Source organism: Mustela lutreola, chromosome 3 (genome assembly GCF_030435805.1).
Source record: "Mustela lutreola isolate mMusLut2 chromosome 3, mMusLut2.pri, whole genome shotgun sequence".
Taxonomy (NCBI): Eukaryota; Metazoa; Chordata; class Mammalia; order Carnivora; family Mustelidae; genus Mustela; species Mustela lutreola.
The window spans coordinates 38,632,653-38,659,355 of NC_081292.1; the positions used below are offsets into that span (position 1 = coordinate 38,632,653).

General features: G+C 39.3%; 1 protein-coding gene across 2 annotated transcripts in view; it reads left to right on the plus strand.

The window, feature by feature from the left end:
- NIPAL2 (NIPA like domain containing 2) overlaps positions 1-26,703 on the plus strand; it is a 73,105-nt gene that overhangs the window by 2,520 nt on the left and 43,882 nt on the right. The window contains exons 1-3 of one of the 2 annotated variants that reach the window (XM_059165947.1): positions 16,227-17,237; positions 17,548-17,616; positions 18,654-18,825. In XM_059165947.1, coding sequence (XP_059021930.1) covers positions 17,130-17,237; positions 17,548-17,616; positions 18,654-18,825 — 349 coding nt within the window. In that variant the 5' untranslated portion in view covers positions 16,227-17,129. Of the gene's footprint in view, positions 1-16,226; positions 17,238-17,547; positions 17,617-18,653; positions 18,826-26,703 lie in introns of those variants that run through there. The other variant, XM_059165946.1, reaches the window with a different exon arrangement.

Below are 26,703 nucleotides of genomic sequence, written 5' to 3' on the forward strand. Positions count from 1 at the left end.
CAGGAGTGTTATTAGATGGTTGGGTAAATGAGCTATGCTGCTACCTTCAAAATAAGGCAGTATGTTTTAAGTATCATGTGAGTGATATAAAGTCCTGTGGAAATTTGGAGCAAGGTGGCTTTGCACAGAGGCCATCAAGGATGTTTTGTGGAAAGGTGGTATTTCAGCTGTGCACTTACAGGTGGACAGAGTTTCACTCTGGGAGTGCACAGGTGGAGGAACGTCTGGAGGCTAAGGATAACCCATGTGGCCTAGAGGTGACTTTCTGACTATTGTTGTATCTGATGTGGAAATCGGGCCATTCTGGTTGCAGTGGAGAATGGAGACTGTAAATTGGAAATATAATTTGTCTTAAGTGTCTTAAGTGTACGCATGGATTGCCTTGAAGGACTGGTTAAGAAGTTTGGACTTTTATCTTGTAGGCAACAGGGAGCCCTTTTTGTTTTTTGTTTTTTGTTTTGTTTTGTTGTTGTTGTTGTCTTTGGCAAGCAGTGTGAGAATCAAATCAAATTAAATAAAAGAAATTTAACTTGGGGTTAGCAAAGCTGATTCAGAGGCCTCAAATTGGCTAAATCCGGCCCACAGATGTGTCCTGTTTGACCTGCAGAGAGGCTTAAAAAAATGTGTAATACATTGCCAGCATTTAAAAGCAAGTAGATCATATATAAAGTTTCAAGTGCCAGTGATGTCTTTAAATGTTAAAAGTTCTAGGAGCACTTGGCTCTCTCGCCCACGTGGTAACTGTGCTGAAGTTCAGTTTAGAACAGCTGTGCTCCCCACCTAAACCCCTCCCTTGACTCTCCTCTCTAACCTACTAGCCTCTGTAGGCACTTAATTTGCAACCAGTGTTAGGAGCTGTTCTCTAGTCTCTGCTGTGAATTAGTGTGTGCTTGGGCTTCAGTTTTCTTTGCAGGAAAACAGGGTTGGAATAAAGGATCTCGGGTCTCCCTTTTGCTATCTGCTTGATTAAATAGTGCCAAACCAAGATTGTGGAGAGAACGGACAGGATAGGATGAACGTGGTAAATATTGTGAAGAAGGGGTTTTGTCCCTGGTTCTTAAAATTTAAGGATATTGCTAAGTATCTAAATTCACAAGCACATTGTCAAAATGGTTTATTCTGCATAGGGTGAAATGAAAATTTGGAATTTTTTATCTCCCTTATTTGAACTTTTGATTTTCAATGGTTTGAGTGTTTAAAGTCAAGGTATTTAGAAGAACATTGATACAAACTTGGCCAGGAAGAGGCAAAGTCAAGAGTCTGACATTTGTTATACATTTACTATGTAACACTTTGTAGCTATTATCTCAGTGGAGCCCCCAACAACACCTCTTGTAAGGTACATATTAGCCTCACTGTTCATGTAAGGAAACCCTAAATAATTTGCCCCAAGATCAAATAACAAGAGTAACTACACAGCTCTCCTTTTCCTAGGCCATTGCTTAGAAACTATGGCTTGAAAGAATGTGGTGGTGAGAGAAAGGAATGAGTGTAACTTACTTCATTGCACTAAAGAAAATCATACTGAGTTTTATATCGCCCTTTTATTGATTTTGCTTTGCTATGCTACTGTCTATTTCTTTTCTGCTGGTAGCTGCATCTCTGTATCTTGAAGAAAGAAAGGTGCCAAAATTTGCAGATAACCAAAGTGCTGGGTAGAGATTGCTGGTCCTTTCCATTTCCTTTCCAAGGAAAAAATCCTTTTTTTGTTTCATTTATGCTTATTGATTTTTTTTTTTTTTTTTTTTTTTTGCCTTCCTTATATCTCCAACATGGCATTTTCCTGTTACCAGATTTTCTACAAGATGTATGTATGGGGCAGCAAGAGGAAGGAAGAAACAGATTACCTCAAAACAACTATATCAAAGCTTTTCTAAAAACAAAATAAATCATCATCATCATCATCATCATCCCACAGTTTTTGTTAGAGGCAAAGAGTCTTACTGCTCCTGTGAATTTGGCAGACAAGATGTTTGCATTTCATCCTACCTGATCTCCTCCTTATGGCTTGATTTATACTAACTAGTTATAATATTTGTATTGATGCAATCAACAAAATTCAAGCCATGGGAAACTTTGCCATTTTACAGGTTGAAATGGCTCCATTTCTTTAGAAATCATTTTTACAAGAAAGAAAAGGAAGAGAATGGAGAGGTTGTAAATTAAGAGACCTAAAAAACCTATAGATTAAAAAAAAAAAAAAAAAGCCTTCAACTATAGTGTTGAAGGATGCCCACTTGGGTGATGAAACTATAAGAGAAGGCAAGAAAATGATTGCAATAAAGTTGAGCCAGTAGTTTCTTGTGGGAACGGAGCTGGTGTGATGAGATGGGGTGAAGGGAGGGCTTTGGGTGGGGCTTCATTTCTTTTAGTGTCTTGATTTGGATGGTGTAATAAGGGTGTTTGCCTTATAATAATCCATTTTAGTGATTTATTGATCTGTATCATTCTCTTTGCAGTTGTTTATATCTATTTTCTATAATTTTTTTCATTTTATAAATATTATTAGCATTGCAATAACTGTTCAACTTGCATGTTTTACCCAGGTAGATAATGGTATATACCATATTCACCTTGTGGGAAGTCTGCTTAACCAAGCAATTGAGAATTACTTAAACAATTTCTTTTAAAAATGATGATGACTGTTCAAGTTGGCCTTTGAGAGCTTTACCATGGAAGGGATGGTGTTCCCCCAGAGCCCTCCTTTCTGTTGTTGTAGAGTGCAGTTTTAAAACTCAGCCTTTTTACCAGAGGTGTTGACAAGTTTCTTAATTTCTCCAAATCTTGGCTGTCTCTATTGAAACGGTAATAATAATAATACATACATACCTTGCAGAGTTGATGTAGGAATAGAATAATGTGACATATGTCTGAAAGTTAGCAAAGTGCCAGACACAAAGAAAGTGCTCCAATAAATACTAGCCATTATTACTAGTAATATTACAGTCAACCTAGTTTATAGGAAATGTCATAAAATAATATTTCTGATAATTAGTAAATCTTGGATTCAGCTCATTGCAAATGGAAATAAGAGGAATCATGTCAGATGTTTGATGTAACCTTTCTTTTTTTAACCTAAAGCTGTGATTTCTCTGTATCTAGCACCTTCCTCACTCCCTTTGGTGTTTCCCTCCCCGTCACTCTGCAAACACATTCACATTCCGGAGCACTTCTTAACTGCAGTACTTTCCTAATTGGAACACTGGTTATTTTGTAGTACTAAGGGAGGGATTCTTCCTCTGTCTTCTGCCACTTCCCAGACTACTGGGCTGGGGAGATGGGTGTGTGGCACTGGGAACCATGACAGAGAGCCTAGGTAGCAGTAGTGTGATCGTATTACAGACACTGATTGTAACTTAACCAGCAAGACCAGCACTCCCAGCTTGGGAGGGCTCAGATGCTATTAATGTTGAGATTTCCATGGCATTTCATTTTAGCTTGGGTTTGCCTGTTTGTTTATTTGGGTTTTTTTCTGAAGGTCCAGTATCACTCTATTCCAGTTACACCTCTTTATAACTCATCTCCCACTATGTTCCAGATAGACTTATATTTTTCCGTAAAGTCAGAGCTCATCTTCCAGTCCTTCCTGGTTCTCCAGAAAGCCCTGATGGCCTGGCTGCTGACAGATAACATTCCACTTTCCCTCACACAGTTCTTAACATATGCCTTCTCTTGTCACTTGCCCTGCCCTTGGTCATTCTTCCAATGGCCTCCTGTCATCTTTGGCACCTGTCAAGAGGTGTGGACTGTCTCCTTATGTAAATACAAGCTAACATATGCTTAGTCCTGAGTGCCACACCTCATCAAAGATTGTGTTTGTCCTGGCCGCACTCCTTCAGAGATCTTGGCCTTGACACGTCCTTCCAAGGTCTGCCTGCCTGCAGCCTCAGCCCTGGTTTCCGAAGTCCCCCACCCCTCTTTCTTCATACCTCTCCAACTGGCTTCTTCTTGCAGTAATGTGGACCGCTGGCCAAACTAAGTTTCTATAGGAGTCTGTCTGTCTTCCAGCTTAACTTCGTTTCCCTAAGCAAGAATGCTTTGTAATTAAGAGGCATTAGTGTGCAGGTCACAGGAAACCTGACACTAACTGGCTTACACAACGAAGGAAATTAACCAGCTTAACGTGAAAGTCCAGGAAAAAAACAGGTCCAACCAAAGCCTGACCCAGAGGTTCTGACGACATGGTGCAGGCCCAGTACCTCACTGTCCTCTTCACCTTTTGTTCCTTAGAGTTTGTTGTTTCCACTTTTAGAGACTCACCCCACTAGCCCACGTTCTTCCTTTCACTTCCAGGAGAGGAAGCTTGACTTTCTCCACCAATGAAAAGAAATGGGCGTTAGCCTGACTGGACAAGGTTAGGTCCGTGGCCTTTCCCATACCAGTCACGAAGGCCAGAGTTACTGGGTTTAGCCTCCCCAAAGAACACGGGCACCTTTAAGAAGGGCTCGCCAAAAGAGGGGTCCTGTAACTAAGAGAAGGGCATACTGTGTGGCCCTAACAACAATGTCCTCCTATGGATTATTGTCGACTTGGGCAACTCTCAAACTAACACCCTTCTCAGCTCATGTAGGACCTTCCCTTTTTGTCTCCTGCCTCACATGGGCAGCCCTGAGAAGTTGCCCACTATTTAGCCTGCCTACCTTTGTGGGTGAGACCAAACAGGATGATCTCCTTAAAAGCTCAGATTATGGGATCAACTTCTGAAATATTTTTATTAGCATCATGTCAAGTAAGTGGTGACTTATTTCTAAATTCTAGATTTACCCCCTAAGACATCACCCAAAATAAATAAATGAAATAAATAAATAAGTAACCTGAAAAATAAAAACCAACAAGCAATCTTCAAAGAGTTCCTGTCTTTCCTACTGATGGAAAAGTCAAAGGAAGTCATCTGGCTGAAGTAGTATCCCTTGCTTTATCTCTATCTTGCCTATACTTGCTCAGAAATTTTTTTATCATCAACAATCACCTCTTCAGTAACTTGGAAACTCCTAAAAGTTTAGTGGATTTAGATGGAAAAAGTATCGTGTATGAGTGCAATGCTATATGGGACCCTAGAAGCCGTGTTAGCATTTCCAATAGTTTATTCAAGTTTAAGGTGAATCCTGTGAATTCTGGGGCTGCGGGGGGGTCTTTATTTCTTCTTCAGCCTCTGGGCTTGCAAATCTCTGATTGTTCCAGGGATGTTAGGGACATAGCTGCACTGTGTCCCCTGTTGTCACAGCCCATGTTAAACTCGATCAGCAGATCAACAAATGAAGGCCTAAAATGCAGTCAGCATTTCAGACAATAAAAATCACAAGCAGAGAGCTGTTCTTAACAGATAGTGTTAGACAGTGATATCACAGAAATCAGAAAACACGGACTGTGTCCTCAAAATGTAGCTATATGTATGTGACATACATTGTGTGTGTGTGTGTGTGTGTGTGTGTGTGTGTGTGTGTGCGCGCGGGAGAGGGACAGGGAGAGAGAGAATTCTTTATAATTACTTGATAAACAATATTTGGAGGACTGGCATGAAGCTATACTATCTGATAGACTATGTCCATTAAGCTTCCAGACTAACAAAGCCCAGCTGTGTAATGGTAAATAAGAACACCAAAGCAGAAGAGGAAACTAAAATGCACCTTTGGATGTGGCTGGCTGAGTCACGGCAGTGGAGAAACGAGTGGTTCTTTGTGGGCAAGGTACAAGCAGACCTCATGTTATAAGCAGCTGCTGCAGCCATAACGTTGAGAATAAAATCATGAGTTACATGTAGTGTTTTATTAATCTTTGGAACAACATTTGCACACCCAAATCACCGTTACCATCACTGGCCGGGAAGGAGGAGCTTGTGGATAGGGGAGATTATCTGGGCTACGAGGACTGGCCCTTTGGAGGCGATGGAGAGTGCAAGTCACAATACCTAAACGGTGTAGAAAACTTGAACTTGATTCCTGCTTTGCTGTCAGAAAGATCTGGTCTAATGGGTGGCAAGGGCCGCAGGCGTCTTGGCAGAAGTCTGTCAGAGAGCAGCACTGTCATTATCTCTCCCTCCTACTGAGGCAGAAACTCACCCATTGGCTGATGCCTGACATAGACCATAGAGTTCAATCTCCAATCTCCAGGGGGGATGGAGAGCTCAAGGCAGGCATCCCTCTTCAGAAGGACAGAGACTCCAGAAACCCAGGCAGGTGTGAAGGAATGACTTAAAACTACAAGAATTCTCAGGTTCCCAGCTTTCGGGTAGGAAGCCTCTTTCAGCCTGGGCTAGCCCCACAGAAGGCAGAGTACAATCCTGCTTCTTCAAAAACAAGGGATTACAGAGTTTTTTAATTATTATGAATATGCTCTTGCAAAATTTGAAAGTTATGGGACCTTTGATCTATCTGGATAGAAAAATAGCATTCTTTGTGTTTGGCATGTCTGCCCTTGTTTCAAAATTCCCCTCACAACCTTCTAGGGGCTTGATTTGTTTTATAATAGAACCAAGTTTCAAGACTTCCTGAACCAGTATTTCACCTTTCTTGACAATTGTTGCTCTCCTTTTAACAAAGTGTTAAAGGTCCCCAAAGAATGTGTTGTTAAATATATTACTTTTCCCATAATTTTTTTCTACTGAAACTTAAATTTCTCAAAGGCAAAAGGTTTATCCTTAATGGAGTTTATAAAAATAATGAATGCACAATTATGTAAGTCAGTGTGTTCCCAAGCAAAAGACAAGATGTAATAGTTCTTAATTGTATGGGGAGGCAATATGTTGGGCTTTTTCTGCCTAGGTTTTAAGGTTGATTACAAACTGGCATGGAACCACTTGTAAGAATAGCAACGATAGACTGTGTTATGTAACCCAGATCTATTCTGTGGCTTTAAATCACCAGATTTGGATCCAGTGCCATGAGATTTTCTCAGGATGGAAAGGTAATAACCTTATAGCATACAACAACCGAGATAACGAATTAAAAATCTGTATCTGAACATTTTCTTTCTTTCTTTCTTTCTTTCTTTCTTTCTTTCTTTCTTTCTTCCTTTCTTTCTTTTTTCACATATGGTATTATGGTTTTAACTCAGTTTGGGTTAGTATTGCAGACAACTCAATTATCTGCAAAGGCAAAGGAAATTAGTGGTAAGAATAGCCAACCCATTCAGTAATCCAAAAAGCATTCCATGTTTCAGGTTGTCTCCAATGTTTAACCACGATGAATATGAATATTGATTCTCCATGGCCCTGTTGTAATTAACTCTCCCTTTGCCCCTACTTCTCTGAACTCCTGACATTGTCTCCCAAATGGTTTTCCTGTTCTCTGGTCTTGCTCCACGCCAGTCCATCCCTCACACTACAGCCAGGAGGAAACTTCTTCCAAGTCAAATCTGGATCTGTCCTCTAGTTTGGAGTCTTTTGTGCCCCTTATAGATTCATGGCAGATAACGGCTCCTGCCTGCCTCTCCGGTCCAGCTCTCCTGGCATCTTCTACTGGAAGGCCCTTCAGGCACCCTGTTGACTGCAGATTGGATTAAGTTAAAGATCTTGAGATCAGAAGACTATCCTGGATTATCTGGATGGACCATAAATGCCACTTTAATATAAGAGGGAGACAGGGAGATTTCATACAAAAAAAAAAACAGACGGTGATGTGGCCGTAGAGATAGAGATTAGAGTGATAGAACCGTAAACCAACGATAGGCCAGCAGCCACCAGAAAATGGGAAAGGCAAGAAACAAATTCTCCTCTAGAGCCTTCAGAGGGAATGTAGCTCTGCCATCTTGATTTCAGCCCAGCGAAATTGATTCTGGGTTTCTCGCTTCCCAAACTGTGAAAGTATACATTTCTGTTACTTTAAGCCACCGAGTTTGTGGTAATTTGTCATCACAGCCACGCCTGTGACTAATATACGCTCCAAGCTAGGCAGATTCGCACTCTGCCCCTTCCATTCCCATGGGTTCTGTAAAGCATCTACCTCTGTGACAGATTTAACAGGTGGTAGTCTGTTATCAGGTGCTTTTTCTTCTTCTGAGCTCCTTGAGGATCCTTTGCATCCTCAGGTCCTGACATAGAACCCAATATTGGGCCGTTTGCCAAATAAACCCCAACTGGATGCATGACCGAATGAATACCTCCTTTGTGAGCATCCTCGAGTTGTCTCTGCCGTACTTACCATTTTCTCTCCGACCCCTTGCATTTCGTGTCCTTTTCCTCCACATTGTGTGTTTCTCCCAAGCAGTATCTGCACGTGGTTTTCAATCGTGCACTTGTTTTATTTTCCCCCCGTTTAAGATCGTTCCTTGGTTTGGCCGGCTTGCTTTATATTTCTTGCTTTTCTTATTATCATCTCCTCTTTTAACTCTTTTTAAATGAATCCATATTCTCTTTAACGTCATTGAGTCTGTAAAGCAGTTTTTTTTTTTTTAGCTTCTTAGTTTGAAAATTTTCCAACTCATAGAAAGCGAGGAAGGGTAGAGCAGTAAATACCACGTGTCCTTCAGCTGCAGATTCGCCAGTTGTTAACACTGGGAAACATTTGTTTGTTCTTTCTCGCTCTCTGTATTTTTTTTTCACCTTGTACTGTAATATATCATTTCAAAGTAAGTTGTATACACTATGAGTCTTCACGCCTAATATTTAGGTATTTTAAAGTATTACCAAGAATTTGGATGTCCTCCTGTCCCTTCCTGCCTGGTCTGGAGGTGAGGGAATTGTCTACCAGTTTACAAGGTGCAAAAGCAAAACAATCCCAGCTCATTCCTAAGAGTTTCCTGTGACATGGGGTGAACTGAACACCCATTTCTCAGACATGTCATCTCCTTGCAGATTGAGGTTCTTAGGGTCATTCCCGCAGGGACTGGTTGACCTAAATCACTCAACCTGTGATATTTCCAGAACTAAAACTAAATCTGTCACTTGCGTGCTCAGGCCTATTTTACTGCCCTGGAACAGGAGACATAGCATTATTCCAGTTGCAAGGTGAATATGACGATTACAGCATTCCAGACTAGCTCTGAATCTATGGTTCTTTTGAACCACACACTAGCTCTTATTGGGGTAGAATTTATGTTCTGAAGGCAGAGCCAGGAATATGCTTGAGTTCAAAGTCAGAAACAGGACAGACTACTCGCAATTCCACACACCCGTGTTATACCCCACCTCCATCTGGCCAAACCACCCCACCCATGGATTATAGGTCAATAACTTTATGCAAAATATCTAAAGAACACTCTTGGCACAAAAAGTAGGATAGAAGATTGTTATTCCAAATAAAACAAAAACATCCTTGATACTTATCAGCGCTGATATTTTGAATCTCATTCCAGATAAATTGTTTGCTCTGGCTCCCACCATCTGTTTGCCAAGACATCCTGGAAACGTCAGGAATTAAGCTACAGTGGTGACAAGAGAGAGCACTGAACAAATTCAGGGCATCTTTCTGTGTGTCCGGCCTGTACTTCTAACTGCATTATTGAGCAGTGGAGAAACTTTTCCTTTTGATTATTATCTTTGCTTTATTTGACTTGCGCTGAGAAAAAGAAACAGATTTTGCGATTTTAAAATTGTAGTAAATTGACAATGACTAGCCAGAAGGTTACTGATTGCAGTCGGTGAAGACATAGTGATTCAGGCATGAACGGGATGCCTTGGGGCCAAAATTTGCCTGCTTCTAGCTATGTGAATTTGCACAAGTCCCTCTTCTTCTGTGGCCTTCTGTTCTTTCCTGAGCAGTCTCCAAATCAGCAAGGGGAGAAAGGGAGTGGGGGAAGGAGAGGAGATCTCAACTCCCATTAATTCTAAAATGCTAGAGAACAGAGAACACTGAGTAAAGTAATGATGTAAATGAGACATCTTTAATTTAAATGGTGTTTTATAAAGGTCTTCTCACTGTATGCAAATGATACTCCTGACTACAGATGAGGATTTTTGTAGTAATTAAAGTACATTTACCCGAGCCTCTAATTGGAAACAGCGTTTAATACTGGTTACTTCAAGTTACTGTACGTTCTTGAAGGTAATTAAACCATCTTCTTTTAAAAACATTGCAAATTTGAAGTATCCCTCCCCATCAATTAGGGGTATTAATGAGGATTTACTGTATTACTACTATTTACAATCATGTGTGAAATGAATTTAATGAGTATGCAATTAACCTTGAATAATTAGGGAAAGTTTCAGAAAAATGAGAATAAGATATGCTGAGTTTATCAGGAAACTGTTTCTGACACCTGCTTCAATACTATATATTACTTGTTTGTATGATAAGAATTAACTAGATTTTAAACGTTAACAAGCACCTTTTTATTGCATACTAGTGGAAACTCTTCATTGTCAAAATCTGATTTCTGGGACAAGCTTGTGTTCTCACAAAAGCTGAGAGCTTGGAATATTTAAACTCCAGCTGATTACAAAGTATTTCCTTTGATATCCTCCTAGGACCAAAGACCAAAATGTACTATTTCTAGATAGTTTATAATCAGTTCAAATAACATTTAATAAGCAACTTCATTCTGTCAGGTCCTATACTAGTGATTAGGGTTACAAAAATGAGTTGACAAGTAAGTCACAGCTCTGCCCTCAAGGAGCTTGTAGTCTGGAGGGAAAATGAACTTGTACAAAATCATCACAATATTGTAGAGTATATGTAGACATAGAAGTAGATGAAGATTCAATTCAGAGGAGGAAAGTCAGAAAAGCTCATTTAGAACTAGTCTTTTGTCAGAGGGAAGTCAGAGGAAATTGTCTGGAATTCAGTATAAAGAGATAAAGAGTTGGAAATATGATATTAATAGGAAACAAGGAGGGAGTATTTAAGGGTCTAACATTACTAATAACAGGAGTTCTATGTGGAGAGAATAGAACAAAAGGGAGAGGACATTCAAAGAGATAATAGTTGAGAACTTAGCCAAATTGGTCAAAGACATGAATCCTCAACTTGAAGCGTGAGTCCTAAGCAAAATGTAGTTCACACACCAAAAAACTGTAGTGAAACTGCTGAAAACCCAGGACAAAGAAAATCTTAAGAGCATCCTAAGAAAAATGACAGACCATTTGCAAAGGAACAACAATTAGGTCGACAACCTTCTTCTAAAAACAAGCCGCACCAGGAGACGATGGAATAATATTGTCAGAGCACTGAATGAAGCAACTATCAACCTGCACGTTCAAAGGGAAAGGTGACATAAAGGTATTTGGAGAATAACTGAGAACTAGAATTCAAGGATTTCATTGACAGAGCTACTAAAGATTTCTTCAGGAAGGACACTGAACCCAGAAAAAAATTAAGATGTCAGAATATAATATCCAAAAAGTAGGAACAACCCAAATGTCCACCAGCGGATAAATACATAAATAAAATGTGGTATACCTTATCATAGAATGTTCCATAGCCATACAAAGGGATGATACACTCTACATACTTGATACATGCTGTTACATGTTACAACATAGTAAGCCTTGAAAACAACATGCTAAGTGTAGAAAACGGGACACAAAAGGCCACATATTGTTATGAATAACTTAACATATTGTTATGAGTCACCTTATATAAATTGTCTACAATAGGCAGATCCATACAGATGGAAAGTAGATGGGTGGTTGCTAGGGACTGAGGAGAGGAGGGAATGGGAAGTGACTGTTAATGGGTGTAGAGTTTGGTTTTGGGGTGATGAAAATATTCTGAAATCAGTGGCGACAGTTGCATAACTCTGAACATTCTTAAAACTATTAAGTTTACTATTTAAGTTTTAAAGGGTGATCATGATGGTATGTGAATTGTATCTCAATAAAGCTATTTTTTCAAAAGAGCAGTGATGAGCAAAGCGATAAACATGGGTGAATAAAGCAAGTATTGATTGTATGACACAATCATAACAATGATTAATTTGAGGATCTAAAAGCAAGGTGGAACTAACATACCATCAACACCCTGTAGGATAGGAGAGGAGAGAATGTAGTTAAAGCAAAATTTTTTTTGTAGTTAAAGCAAAATGTTCAGGAGGTTAGAAATATTGATTAACATTAGAATTTATATCAAGAATGCAAGATAAATTTAATAGAGAAACTGCATTACTCATATATTGCTTTGAGGGTTGTAAAATGGGACAGTTACTCTGGAAAATAGTTTGGCAGTTCTTTTCAAAACTCAAAATAGACTTACCCCATGGTCTACCACTTACACTTTTGGCATTTATCCCAGAGAAATGAACTTATTTTCATACAGAACTTGTACACGGTGTTCATAGCAGCTTTATTTATACAGCCCAAAACAGGAAACTACTCAGAATGTCATTCAGTGGGCGAATGGTTAAATAAATTGTGGTACACCCATACCGTGGAATGCTACTCATCATTTAAAAGGAATGGACTGTTGATCCAACAACTTGGATGAACCTCAAAGCTAATGCCAATTTTAAAAGTAGTTCCATTTAAGTAGTTCCATTTAAGTAGCACATGTAAATTAATATAATTCTAGAAATGGAGAACAGATTAGTGGTTGCTATAGGTTAGAGATGGGGAGGGGAAGAAGATGGGTATATCAATAAAAGCGTAACACAAAAGAGAATCTTAATGGTAATAGTACAGATGAGTATCTTGTTCTCACATACATCCACATACAAGTGCTAGCATAAATGGTAACATTTGAACAAGATCTTTACCAATGCCGATTTCTTGATTTTGACGTTTCATTATAGTTGTGAAAGATGTTAAATTTGAGGGAAGGCTGGGGAGGAGTACACAGGACCTACCTTTACATTTCTTTGCAGCCTACTGTGAGTAATTATTTAAAATAAAAAGTTTTTAAAACTTACAGTAATTACTAAAAGAAAATAAATAAAATGTATAACTTCCTAGCCAAAAGAACAGGGGAAGGAAAAAAAGAACAATCAACCAAGATCCAACAAGATTGAGGAAAGGAGAAAATAGAAAGCAAAGAAAAAACAAAATAGCTACAAATACAAAGATGGTGAAAACAAACAAAAGTGTATTTATAATCACAATAAATAAAATGGACCAAACTTCCCATTTAACAGAAAGTCTCAGGTTTTGTTTTTTTAGTTCAGTTATTTTCAATGTGTAAGAGGCCTGACTAAATATAATGACACAGAACTATTGAAAGTAAGTGATGTGGAGGGGCGCCGGGGTGGCTCAGTGGGTTAAAGCCTCTGCCTTCGGCTCAGGTCATGATCCAGAGTCCTGGGATCGAGCCACACATCAGGTGAGGTCATGATCCCAGGGTCCTAGGATCGAGCCCTGCATCAGGCTCTCTGCTCAGCAGGGATCCTGCTTCCTCCTCTCTCTCTGCCTGCTTCTCTGCCTACTTGTGATCTCTGTCAAATAAATAAAATCTTAAAAAAAAAAAGAAAGTACGTGATGTGGAAAGTGGCTAATATCCAAAGAAAACAGCTATATTATGACAATAGCAGATAAAAGAAACTTTAAAGTGAAAACGTTATTGAGATTAAAAGAGTCAATATATAGTGATAAAAGGAACAATTAACTGAGAAGATAAAACAATACTGATCTTTTATATACCAATATATAACACTTTACATTTTTTTAACACTTTATATTTTTTAAAGCAAAATTCAATATATTTAAAAGGAAAATGGATAAATCCATGTTCATAGTTATATTTTTAGTATACCTACATTAGTATTAAGAGTAGAAAAGATCTGGGGCGTCTGGATGGCTCAGTGGGTTAAGCCTCTGCCTTCGGCTCGGGTCGTGGTCTCAGGGTCCTGGGACCGAGCCCCGCATCGAGCTCTCTGCTCAGCGAGGAGCCTGCTTCCTCCTCTCTCTCTGCCTGCCTCACTGCCTACTTGTGATCTCTCTCTCTCTCTGTCAAATAAATAAAATATTTTTAAAAAAGGTAGAAAAGATCTGAGCAATGAATTGATGGAGATAGGTAGATAACAAAATATATATCGAATGTATTAGCCCAACATACAAGCATACACGGAATACTTAATAAAACTTGACCATTCACTATTAGGTCACAAAATAAATTTCAGCTTATACCATACTAGGTCAAAAAGCAAGTGTTACTTTATACACAGCTTGTTTTCTGCCCACAATTCAATAAAATTGAAAATTGGTAACAAAGTAATAACCAACATCCCCATTCATTTTTAATAAAATCAAAGAAAATTGCATGCCAAAAGTTAAGCATGAAGCTAAAACAATAGAGTGTACTTATGGAAAACTGTAGAGCTGCGCTTGCATATATTATTAGATAGGAAGAAACAGGAAAAGCTAATGGGTTAAGTGTCTAAATGAAGATGAAAAAAAATCAGTAAACAAGGGTAAAAGCAAATCTAGGAAGGAAAAAATTGATCTCTGTCAACTTGAGAAGAACATTATCTCTGGAAGGGAGAAGAGACTATAAGAAAGTGAGCTATATTGGTGGTATTTTATTTCTTTGGGGCAAAAAAAAAAGTATAAATACTTTGTGTATTAAAAATAATTCTTTGGGGATGGCTGGGTGGCTCAGTCAGTTAAGCGCCTGCCTTTGACGCAGATCATGATCCCAGGATCCTGGGATCAAGTCCCACATCGGGGTCCCTGCTCATCGGAAAGCCTGCTTCTCCTTCTGTCTGATGCTCCCCCTGCTCACAGATACACTTGCACTTTCTGTCTTTCTCTCTCCGACAAATAAATAAAATCTTTATTTTTTTTTTAATTTATTTGACACAGAGAGCGAGATCACAAGTAGGCAGAGAGGTAGGCAGAGAGAGGGGGGAAGCAGACTCCCTGCTGAGCAGAGAGCCCAATGCAGGGCCCGATCCCAGGCCCCTGAGATCATGACCTGAGCCGAAGGCAGAGGCTTAAATCACTGAACCACCCAGGCGCCCCTAAATTTAAAATTAAAAAAAAAAAAAAAAATCCATGGCCAAATCCAAGATGATGTAGATTTATTCCTATGTTTCTTCCTGAGAATTTCATAGTTTTAGCTCTTAACTTGGGTCTTTGATTTGAATTAAATACTATATATAGTTTATGATCAGCAGCTGTACCATTTAACCTCCTCTTCAGCAGTGCACCTGGGTTCCAATTTCTCCACATCTATCCAACACTTGTTACTTTCTGTTGTTGGTGGTTTTCTTAAATTGTAGACATTCAAATGGGTGTGAAGTGGTAGCTCATTGTGATTTCAGTTGGCATTTTCCTAGTGATTAGAGCTGGTGAACGTCTTTTCATGTGCCTTTTGGCCATTTGTGTACCTTCTTTGGAGAAATGTCTATACTTGCCCATTTTTAATTGGGCTTTTAATTTATTGTTGAATTACAGGAGTTCGTTATGATGGATATCAATCTTTATGAGATACATGACTTGCAAATATTGATTCCTATTGTGTAGATTGTCTCTTCACTCTATTAATAGTGTCCTTTTAGATTTTGTTTATTTATTTGACAGACAGAGATCACAAGTAGGCAGGGAGGTAGGCAGAGAGAGGAGGAAGCAGGCTTCCTGCTGAGCAGGGAGCCCAATGCGGGGGCTCAATCCCAGGACCCTAGGATCATGACCTGAGCCAAAGGCAGAGGCTTTAACCCACTGAGCCAACCAGGCACCCCATATAGTGTCCTTTGTTGAACAAACAATTTTAATCTTGGTGAAGCCCAGCTTATGTGTTCTTTCTTTTGTTGCCTGTGCTTTTGGTGTCATATCTGAGCAATCATTGCCAATTTTTAAACAGCCTGGTGGTGTTTAAACTACTCAGTGAATGATTTAAAGAACTGAAGTAAGTTATTTCTATTCTACGATTTACTGTTATAATTATGGAAGATTTCATCATCATCCATTCAATCCCAAACTTCTTCTGAATCTTTATTTTCCTGATTACTGCCAAATGCATTCGATTATAAATTGAAAGCATGGAAATAGCACAATTGATTATGATACAGTTTTTCCCCATGAGGAATAGTGATCAAAATTATTGCCAAGTGCCTTTATTAGAAAAAGAAAATTCTTAACTGATTAAAGGCTATGCATATTATATATCAACTATTAAATGGGTTTTCAACTTTTCTGCTTCATTTTTTAAAAACACTGAATTTCACTTCAGCACATATAATAGAGTTCTAAAACTTCAAAGACATTTTGCATTCTGAAAAGGGTTCCTTGTGGTTATAATATTCATTTGAAATTCAAATAACTCCTTGGAATTTGAAGCTAGCTAGGAGTTTTGTATTTTTTAAAAAGAGAGAGAGAGAGAGACAGGGAAGATCCCTGATACCATTGCTAATTTATACTGCTGTAAGATGTGACACATTTGTACCTAGATAGGAGCAGCAAACACATCTTCTGAAGTCATCAGATAATACATGCATTCTCTATAGTAAACATCTTAGACAATGTGTAAGAACTTATTTTTAAACTCTTTTTGTTCTACTTTTAAACCATTATATACTTTTTCCAGCAAGTATTTTTCAAGAGCTCTTAATTTTGTAAAGTAGATGATGTAGATGATCCAATAGAAGCCTAAGACTTGGTCCTCTTCCCCCAACTTGCCATCCATCCATCCATCCCTAGAAAGTAACGATGCACAAGACAGTATAAAAGAAGAAATACAAGCATTTACCGTGTAGAGTCTCAGAAAGTAAGGACGGACTGCAGTAGAGTATGAACAGGTCTCAAGGAGGTGGACCTCAGCAGGCCAGGAGGGTGAAGTAGGCTGGATGGACCGAGGAAGGGCCTGTTCTCTCTAGGCGAGAGGGGAGATAGGAGCCAAAGTGTGACAGACTGGAGAATGTTGTGTGCTGGGTACCGGAGTTAGAGGGTACATTAAATAGGCTGCGGCCAGTTGTCAGGGCAGAAAGAGGACAGATTATGGGGAGCTGGTGTGGAGTTTTATATTCGATGCAGCTGACTGTGGAGAAACACTGAGTTCTTGATCAGAGGAGTGGTGGGAAGATGTAGTCTCTCTCCATGGAGATCACAGAACTTTAGAAGTAAAGGGATTTTGAAAACATCTTATTCAACATCTTCTTGTTTCCTGAAGCCAGGGAACTGAAATAACTTACTCAGAGTCACCCATTAGAAAATAGCAGATCTGATTCTCAAACACATCATTTCTTCCAAGGCCAGCGATCTTTCCTTCATTTCACCCTCCTCCAGAATATAGGCAGAGAAAGGAGTGAGGGAGACCAGATGGGCAACAATTATGAAGTCCACACTTGAGGCAATGAACACCACAATCAGAGGCGTTGCTGAGGAAAGTCGACTGAAAGGGCAAATAAGAAGCACCCTAGTGAGAAAAAGTCAGAACCTGGTAACTGTTTTCTTTATTTGAGCCCAAATAGGCAAAAATCTAGAGAACTCAGTACAGGATTGTGCTAGTTCTAAAAAATAATATTTGACTAAAGCGAAAAAGACAAATCCTAGTAAAACCACTATTCATAATCCAAGTGGCCCTAGCAAATGGGTGCTAAGTAAATATTTGCTAATGAACAAATAAATAAATGTATCAACTTAAATTTTGTTAGTTTTTGTTTCGTTTTGGGTTTTGGTTTTGAGGGGGGGTGTTGTTTAGGAAGTAGCTTACAAGTGTTATTTTAACAAGAAAACATTTTCTTTTACAGATTCACCTGTTGGGAGTTTTGCTAGCCATTTTAGGAAATTTGGTAATGAGTATTTCCCTAAATATTCAGGTAAGAAGTAGTTTATTTTTCTAACTCTGTAGTTTGATCCAGGAACACATTATGACTTCAGGAGGCCTCGGGTACTTCCTGGGATCCTTCCTCCACAAAAATAAACAAGTATATCTGATGACCTCATTGATGTAAAGACAAATAGAGTCTAGGATAATTGCATTCACTTTCTTCTTCTGATTAAAATTAAATTTTTTTTTAAAAATCAAATGTTTCTGTGGACCTGTTAATAATATCACATGGCCAAGGCAACGTGCTTCAGTGGCTTGTGAATCTATACCACAAATTTGTACCTAAGAAGTTCACAGTCTTGGCACAAACCAAGATTTATTTTTAATGTTCTGTGCTTTCTTCTAGTACTCTTATTATTTTTTTAGTTTTTAAATGTAATGTAGAGTGGTACATATGTATTAATAGAAAGTACGTTCAGCCATCATCAAATCAATAATGAAATAGAGCTTTATTTAATGGCCAATTTTCCAGGAATGTAGATGTTTCAAATACAAGGAAATACTCAAACCATGTGTAAACAAGAGTCCACCACCCGACCCCCTACTAGCAAAGCATCTGCCCTGCTATGTTACTATGGTAGCTGTTTGACTCATCCATTGAAATCCCTTTTCCAAGGGGTTTTCTTGAGTAACTTATTATTTTCATTTCATCAATGTTTATTTTGGCATCTGGACTTTTTTTGACCTTCTAAAGGAAGTGCTGTGGTGTGGTGGACTAAAAGGGCACTTAATTCTTTAGCACACTGCTCATCTTTGGAGAGCAATTAGTAATGCTAATTTTACAGTTATGAGAATTAAGCAACATTCCTATATAAGGAAGGCCCTTTCCACACAAAATCCCCCATCAGTGGCAGTGACTTCTGCAGTTAATATGTTTGGAACAAGCAGAAAACCATAATAATTGTTCTGTAATAATCAGTAAGTAAATTTTAAAAACCATGATGCAAATGCATAGGACCAAAAATGTTCAAGGCAAGTTTTAATTGGATAGAATATGTTCTTACTTACTTTCTGATTTACTTCCAGAAATATTCTCATGTCCAATTGGCGCACCAGGAACACCCAAGGCCCTACTTCAAGAGCGCGTTGTGGTGGGTTGGGGCTGCCCTCATGGCTGTGGGCGAGATGGGCAACTTCGCCGCCTACGGATTTGCTCCCATTACTCTCATCGCCCCATTAGGCTGTATGTCTGTCACAGGTGAGCCATTTCTCTGTGTTTTAACAAAAACAAATGTTTAGAGATCAGAATAATTGGCAAAAAAAAAAAAAAAAATCCACACACATATAACATGAACAACACATGAGTAAGAGAAGAGAGTCGACTTCCTGTTTTCTTAGCATTTAACTTAGAAAAATTACCCTAACTTCACTGATCCGCAGTCAGGCTGCCCCCTTACCCATAAAGGAACCTGCACTTTGTAACTGTAGTATTTATGTTTAAAAGCCTGATTTCCAGGGGCACCTGGGTGGCTCAGTGGGTTAAAGCCTCTGCCTTCGGCTCAGGTCATGATCCCAGGGTCCTGGGATGGAGTCCCACATCAGTCTCTCTTCTTGGCAGGGAGCCTGCTTCCTCCTCTCTCTTCTCTGCCTGCCTCTCTGCCTCCTTGTGATCTCTGTCAAATAAATAAATAAATATTAACTTTTTTAAAAAAGAAAAGCCTGACTTCCAGTATCTGCATCTTAATAAATTAACAGGAACAGCAAATGTTATATCATGCTTTTTAAATTATCAATGAATTATCTAAAAGCGTTTGTGATGCATCATGCTTTATTCATATGTGAAACTGACATTACATGTACTTAGAGTGTTTGATGCCTGATCCTGACTCCATAGTTCAGTATCTCTTTTACATTAAGAATTAAATATTGTCATGTGTGGGGGGACACCTGGATGGCTCAATCGGTTAAGCCTCTGCCTTTAGCCCAGGTCATAATCCCAGCATCCTGGGATTGGGGCCGCATCAGATTCCCTACTAATGGTGGGGCATGGGGGTCTGCTTCTGCCTCTCCCTCTGCCCTTCCTCTCTGCTTGTGCATCATTTCTCTCTCTCAAATAAATAGATAAATAAATAATCCTTTAAATAATCCTTTTTTTAAAAAAAAGAATTAAATATTGGGGCTCCTGGGTGGCTCAGTTGGTTTAGCATCTGCTTCTGGATTTAGGTTCAGCTCATGATCTCAGGATAGTGGGATGGAGCCCTGTGGGCTCCGCCCTAGGCCTAGAGCCTATTAAGAAACTCTCTCTGCCCCTCCCCCTGCTCACGTGCTCACATCCTTGCAGACTCTCCCTCTAAAATAAATAAATATATCTTTTAAAAAAAACAATTAAATATTGGTTATTCTACATTACTATAAGAATGTGTAATTTTATAGTACTGCCAGAATTAACCTACTTTCAAAATTTATGATTTACTAAATATATCTAGAAAAGAGAATATGAGATGTTGCTAAAGACTAAAAAATAAAAGAGCAAAAATCACTGCTAAAAAGATGAATAAATTTTCTAAGCCTTGTTAAAATCAATAAAATCTTTTTAGATTTACTCTTTATTTGCTGCTATGGCAACAGCATGTTTTTAAATGTGAATTTGAAGCCTCCACTGAAGTAGAAAGGAGTTGATGGTTATTGTCTGCTAACAACTAGATCAAGTGTAAGATGCACTCATATGCTCCAATTTAATATTTCTCCTTAAAAAAATGATATTCTTAAAGAAAGCATAGTTTAAACCAAAATAATATATATTTGAAAAGAATGTAATTTATTTTGATAGTAGTTTCCCCCTCTTAATCACTCAAAATATTGTATTTAAAATATTTTCATGGTATACTGTAGTAGGATATCTAGCAAAGAACACTTTTTCAGCTTTCTAGGAATTGCTCACGTAAAATTGCCATCCTGTTATTACTCTGAATAGGCACACCATTTATGTAATCATTGCTGTCTTTAACATTCTAATAAAGTGAGCAATTTTAGCATATCTTCTCTTTGCTATACATACCATGTATACAGACATTGTAGATTTCTTCTTTCTTCTCAAAATCTGAGAAATAATAGATAAAAGTTCTAGTTATATTGTAACCTTGGGACCTCTACAGGCCCCAATTATTCTAAAAATGTTGTATTATTCTTCATAATGACTATATGTTTAGAGCTGGTTTTCATTTTTATTTCTTGTTTTGCTTCATGCTTAGCTTCCATGAAATAGGCAAAAAAGTGTCCAGGAATATAAACAGACACCTGGGGAGGGTTGAGTGTACCATATGATAATGAAATTTTCCATTTATCTTGAGTCTCCCAGGTACTGGTAATCCTTTTTTCTGGGAACAAGAAAAAGAGAGCTACTCCAACTAGCCCAAAGAAAGGGGAGTGTGGCTGGATTTATTGCAATGATCAGGGATTTCACAGAAATAAAATACAGCCAGGCCCTGTTGGGACCTAAAGTGAGAATTTGGAAGTTACCAGAGATTAAGGGTCCCTGGATACCCCTCACAGACCTTCAGGGAAGCTGCCTGTGAAGCTGCTCATCTTGGCCGGACTTGCTCAAAGCTCCCATTAATAGTAAGAAGCTTAAGTTTTCTCACTCACCTTAGACAGTGTCCTGTCCTCCCCAAGTCCTCATGGGGCCAGTCTACCTACTTTCAAACTCTGAGCCCACTGGTTTGACAGATGGGACTACTTTCAAACTCTGAGCCCACTGGTTTGACAGATGGGACTTTCTCATTGTTACAGAGCATTTTTCGTTCTGTGCTCTTGGCCCCAGTTAATATTTCAGTGTTAGAACCTTTTCAGCAACCTCCCTCTCTGCCCATAAAATGATTCAAAGAAGTAAAAAAAAAAAAAAACAAAAACAAAGACAAAAAACTTATAGCTTCAAATACAAACCATTTCCTACTTTACAATCTTTGCAAACAGCAATATATGCTTATAATATTCCCACAGCATTCCGGAGCTGAATTTAGGTTACTGTGAAGTGTTTTGGGTGGGTTATGGGCCATTGGTGATTGGCAATATTCCCCAGAACAAACCGCTACCACCCTGAGATTCTTTTTTTTTTTTTTTTTTTTTTAAGATTTTATTTATTTATTTGACAGAGAGAGTTCACAGTAGACAGAGAGGCAGGCAGAGAGAGAAGCAGGCTCCCTGCTGAGCAGAGATCCCGATGCGGGACTCGATCCCAGGATCCTGAGATCATGACCTGAGCCGAAGGCAGCGGCTTAACCCACTGAGCCACCCAGGCGCCCACCCTGAGATTCTTTATAAAGATTCTAGAAACTCTGAAGGACCTGAAGCAAAAAAGGAAAGAATTTTTAAAATAGCCATATCATATGGCTCTGTGTACAGATGAGACAGAAGAGTGTCCATGTTTTTCTGTGCTGGAATTTTTCCTCTTATTATTTCTTGGGAGATTCATGAAAGAAATCAGACTTCCTTCTGAGTTTTAAGAAAACAGACCAAAAAAGATACTGTATTTTGGATGGAATGGGAGCTTGCATATTCTTTTCTGGCCTTTCTTCTATTTTTTGTTGTTTTTATTTAAAAAAAAAAAAAGAAAGAAAGAAAGAAAATTTTAAAAAGCTGGACCTCCAAAGTAGAGTAAGTGTTTTCTTTCGTCTTCCTTCCTCTGCTTAAGTGATCTGGTTCGCACCAACCCTGTGTTCCTTTCACCCTTCCAGAAGTAAGGAGAGATCCTATGGAGGTCATCCTGTGCTCTGATCTCACTGCACACAATATGCCAGGCCTGCTAATATGTCAGACCCTCTGTCTTGTCTTCAATCATCAAAATTCTTTTTCCCTTTGTAACTTCAGTTGAACAGATTGTTCTCAGGACTCGTGTAGAAGAAACACTATGATAAGCATTATGGCTCTTTCAGTTTGGGCTCTTCCCACATGGCGGTCTCCAGCCATCTTCCTGTCTGTCCTTTCTTTCCCTTTCTGTGTGCGTGTGTTCTGCTGACCCCGCTGCCACGCTCACCTTGAAGCAGCCAGTGCTCAAACGCTATTTTACCGGTGGCTCCAAAGGTGTTCTGAGAAACAAAGAGCTCCACGATCAGAAAGATCTCTGCCGTATTGGATTTTCAATGTTAGCCCGGTTTCGTGAGGGCAGGGCTCAGCAGGGCTCAGCCCAGGACAGACCCACGCACACTGTGAGTCTCCCAGAGACAGATGCAGTAGGCCAGGTTTCCAGAACCTGCTGACCACACAACATTTTTACATGAAGCACCGCAAAGGACAGCAGTTCTGCAGAAAACCCTGTAAGGAATTCTTAAGGCAATGCTCACGTGAGTAATTATCCAATCTCCACTGCCTGGCTTGGGCAAGTTATCCAGCCTGCCTGAGTCTCAAGGATTGGGTAACAGGCCATAATCCTGGCAGATTTGAATGCCCAGGCCTGGGTCTGGCTTTTGGAGAAAATGCCCTGGTATCCTTGTGTCGCCTTGCACTTGGAATCTGTTTTTCTCACTGAAAAATCGGTCCAAAGGCTCATTCTGACTAATACGCTCGTTATGCTGGCAAGGTGGTTAATTCTGGATGTTGACTTGTGTCTGTGTTTCCATTAATTAAGAAAGCTTAATGGATGTTTTTCCTTTTTCTTTCTTTTTTTTTTTAAAGATTGTATTTATTTATTTATTTTAGAGAGGGAGATAGAGCAAGTGAGTAGGAAGAGGAAAGAGGGAGAGGGACAAGCCGACTCTGTGTGCACTGAGCAGGAAGCCCAACACAGGGCTTGATCTCACAACCCTGAGATCATGATCTGAGCCGAAATCCATACTCGGACACTTGCTTTCCCAACTGGGGCCCCCAGGTGCCCCTTAATGGATGTTTTCAATTTCGTCTACAGCCTAGGCTGGATATTTGTCCCAATAAAACAGGGCAGGTAAGTGGTCAGGAACACACGCTCTGGGGCCACACAGCCCAGCTCTAGGATTGACATCTCAGTTCTGCCGCAGGAAAGCTCTGTGACCTCACACAAGTAGTATCAACAGGTTGAAGCCTCAGATCCCTAATCTGCAAAATGGGGAGAGAAAAGAGTTCTTACCTCAGAAGTTGTGCTGGCGAGATGAGGATGGCAGGAACAGAATAAACACAAACACCTAGGAACAGTGTTGGACGCAGACTACAGTGTTTGACATAATGACAGCTCTAGTGGTTGTCGCTGTGACTTACAGTAATTATGATCACTCAGAAACAAAGCATGTTATTCTTTCTAAGGGCATCTGTTCCCCACCCCCAAAAGATGGCTGATGATTAAATTCTCTAAAATGGAGGAGCCAGTTTAAGAAAAGCTCTTTATTGTTCTTACCCATGTAATAGTTAGTTTTCAGGGAGTGGAAAAGTAGGATCCTTGCAGCTCATGGGTCCAGCCATTGAACTGCAATTACCCTTTGACCTCTCCACATGCTACCTATCAAAACATGTTGGAAAATACCAGAATTTCTGAATAACCAACCAAGACAAAATACATTAAACACACACAGATATTTGTCAGAGGAAAAGCATGGCAGCCTGAGGTGTGTGTGTGACTTCGTGTCTTTTCACTCTGGCTTCATAGCACTTTTGTGAACTTGCTAATTGACTTCAGAGAGGCTGAAGGACCGATTTCTTTCAGGCCTAGCTGCAATTTGGGAATGTGTGTTTGGAGAAACTATTATACCAGAAATCGAGTGAAAAGAAAGAAGTTGGATATTCTGTGCAGTTTGTAATAAAATTTTAAACTGCTGCTAATCCTTCCCTCCTCAGAAGGCCTTTCTTGGCTTCTAGACTAAATTAAACAGGCTTATTCTCTATTCCCTTAACACCCCACGTGGGCCCTCTTCTTGTCCATGTGGTGCCTTTTTGTGACTAGAAAAAGGTAGCCTTTCTCGTGCTGCTTTATTTCTGTTTGTCTGGAAATTATTATAGTATGGTGATGTCATTAGTAAAGGACACTTTGGTACCACCTGTCATAAAATTGTCCTGAAAAATACACAAATCGACAAAATAGGCGATGTGCTTCCTCAGACGTTGTGTCTTTGTGCACTCTGCCACCAGCAGTCCTGGTCCTACATTTCCCCTCCGTCAACTTTTGTCATTCTCATAATGATCTGCTTAATGTCTTTTCCTCACCATTTAACTGAGACCCAGGGGACATGGCTGTGTATGTCTGCTTGCATTCCATCTTTTTTTCTCCAGGAAAGCAGAGTGCAGGGAAATCATATAACACAGCTTTGTAGACCTGGTTTGAATTTGAAATTTGATAAAATGAGGATAGGATGTTCTGTTCTAGGGTGTTAGAAGACAAAAACACTTACTTAAAAGCATGATAGTTGAGCATTTCATTGCAAGGAGCTCATGGAAATTCACTTCTGTACATGCTTAAAAGTTTATAAGCTTGTCCTCTGGGGGTTAAGTTAAATTATTTATGCATCTGCAAAGTCAAGCCTTACATTTAATGTTTTCCTTTTCCCCCTCATCTTCATGATGTATCTATGCTCTGCTTAAGCATTGAAAAAAAGGATGCAGCCATCAACAGTCAAAAGAATTGAAGTCCCATGGAATTAAGGAGATTCATGGTAGACCTTAGTCAATATAAAATTAATTTTTCTGGGGGTGGCAAAGGAGATTGTTTCAGGGGCAAGGAGAGTAGGAGAAACAGAACATAATGAAAATACCAATGACAATTTTCAGTTCTAATATCCCTGAGTGTATTGACTTAAATTAATCAGAAGAGAGTTCACAGAATATACCACCTCCTTCCAAGTTAAATTCAGGCAGGACTTGAGAAATAAAAGTAAGAAATGAGTATGGAACGAGCAGCCGCTCTGTCGGTAATGTATGAGACACATAAACTTGCTATTTTACTTCATTCTTGCCCAGATGACTAGAAGCTGGTAATGGATAGATTAGGCTTGAGATGAATTACATGAGATCAAACACTTGGAATCTTACATGGAATGATCGAATCAATAGCAGCAAGATCTCTTTGGCCCTGGAAAAATTTCCTAAGAGAAGTAGTCACCGTGTGACTGGGCTAATTCAGATGACAGCTGGAGAGCCAACTGCACGGAGAAAATGAGGAGAGAATGAGACCTATGACCGATAAGGCTTTTCCGTCTCCATTTTCCCCCAACGTACTGGCTTCGGCTCCAGTGGAAATCCATGGTGTGAAATATATGTTGTTTCATGTATCTGTCTTGTGCTGTGATGGAACTCTGAGCTGAAGTGTATCTGTAACCCATTAGGCGATGGTCATAGTGTAGCCAGAAAACCCTGGTGAGGCCTTGGGAACGCTAAAGAAGTCATCTCAAGCAGAAACTTTGGTCTCCAAGATTTTTATTAGAAACAAATGAAAGGAAACCTAAACAGACCAATAAGCAAGTGACCTGTAGCATTCCACGAATCTAGATGCTGCGAATTCTCCCAGACCTCCGGAGCCCCGTGCTTAGTGCCAGGCTGGATGAGATCACTGGAGCTCCAGACCACAGCGGCTGCCTCTGGGCACTGCACATGGGCATTTATTTTAATGTCGGAAATATTCCTTTTTTTTGGTGGCTTGCTGGGTTGTCTGCTTTAGCAGATTTGTCCCCAAATTTCAGAGCACAAGATGAAGCCCTGAAGTTCTCATTTTATGTCTGCTCATGCACTCAGCTGAAAGCATCCCTAAAACCTAAAAAGCTCTATTTGTAAGGTCTTTCCCACTCATGCTGATTTTTTGAGGACGCCATAAATATTTCTAGAGAAATTACTCCTGCTGAAATAATACGCTATTATATAAATTTATAATACAGAGTTAATCTTCTCAATAATGGAGTTTTTACTTTTTTGGAGTCTTTTCAAGTGTAATCACTAATGTGTGTCAAGAAAAATGTAGAAATGAAAGAATGATTACTCTTAATCCAGGTGAATTTCCTTATTTGAAATTATACAAATTACCTATGAACTATTTCTATTTCTATCTTCAATAAATGACAATAGCAATTTTTTTTATTAACATGAATTACTTGACACTTGTATTCCTGCCAATATGGTAGAGCACCTTTTTTTTTCTCTACAAAGAAACATTTCTCAAACCTTCACATCCTCAGACTTTCAAATCCAA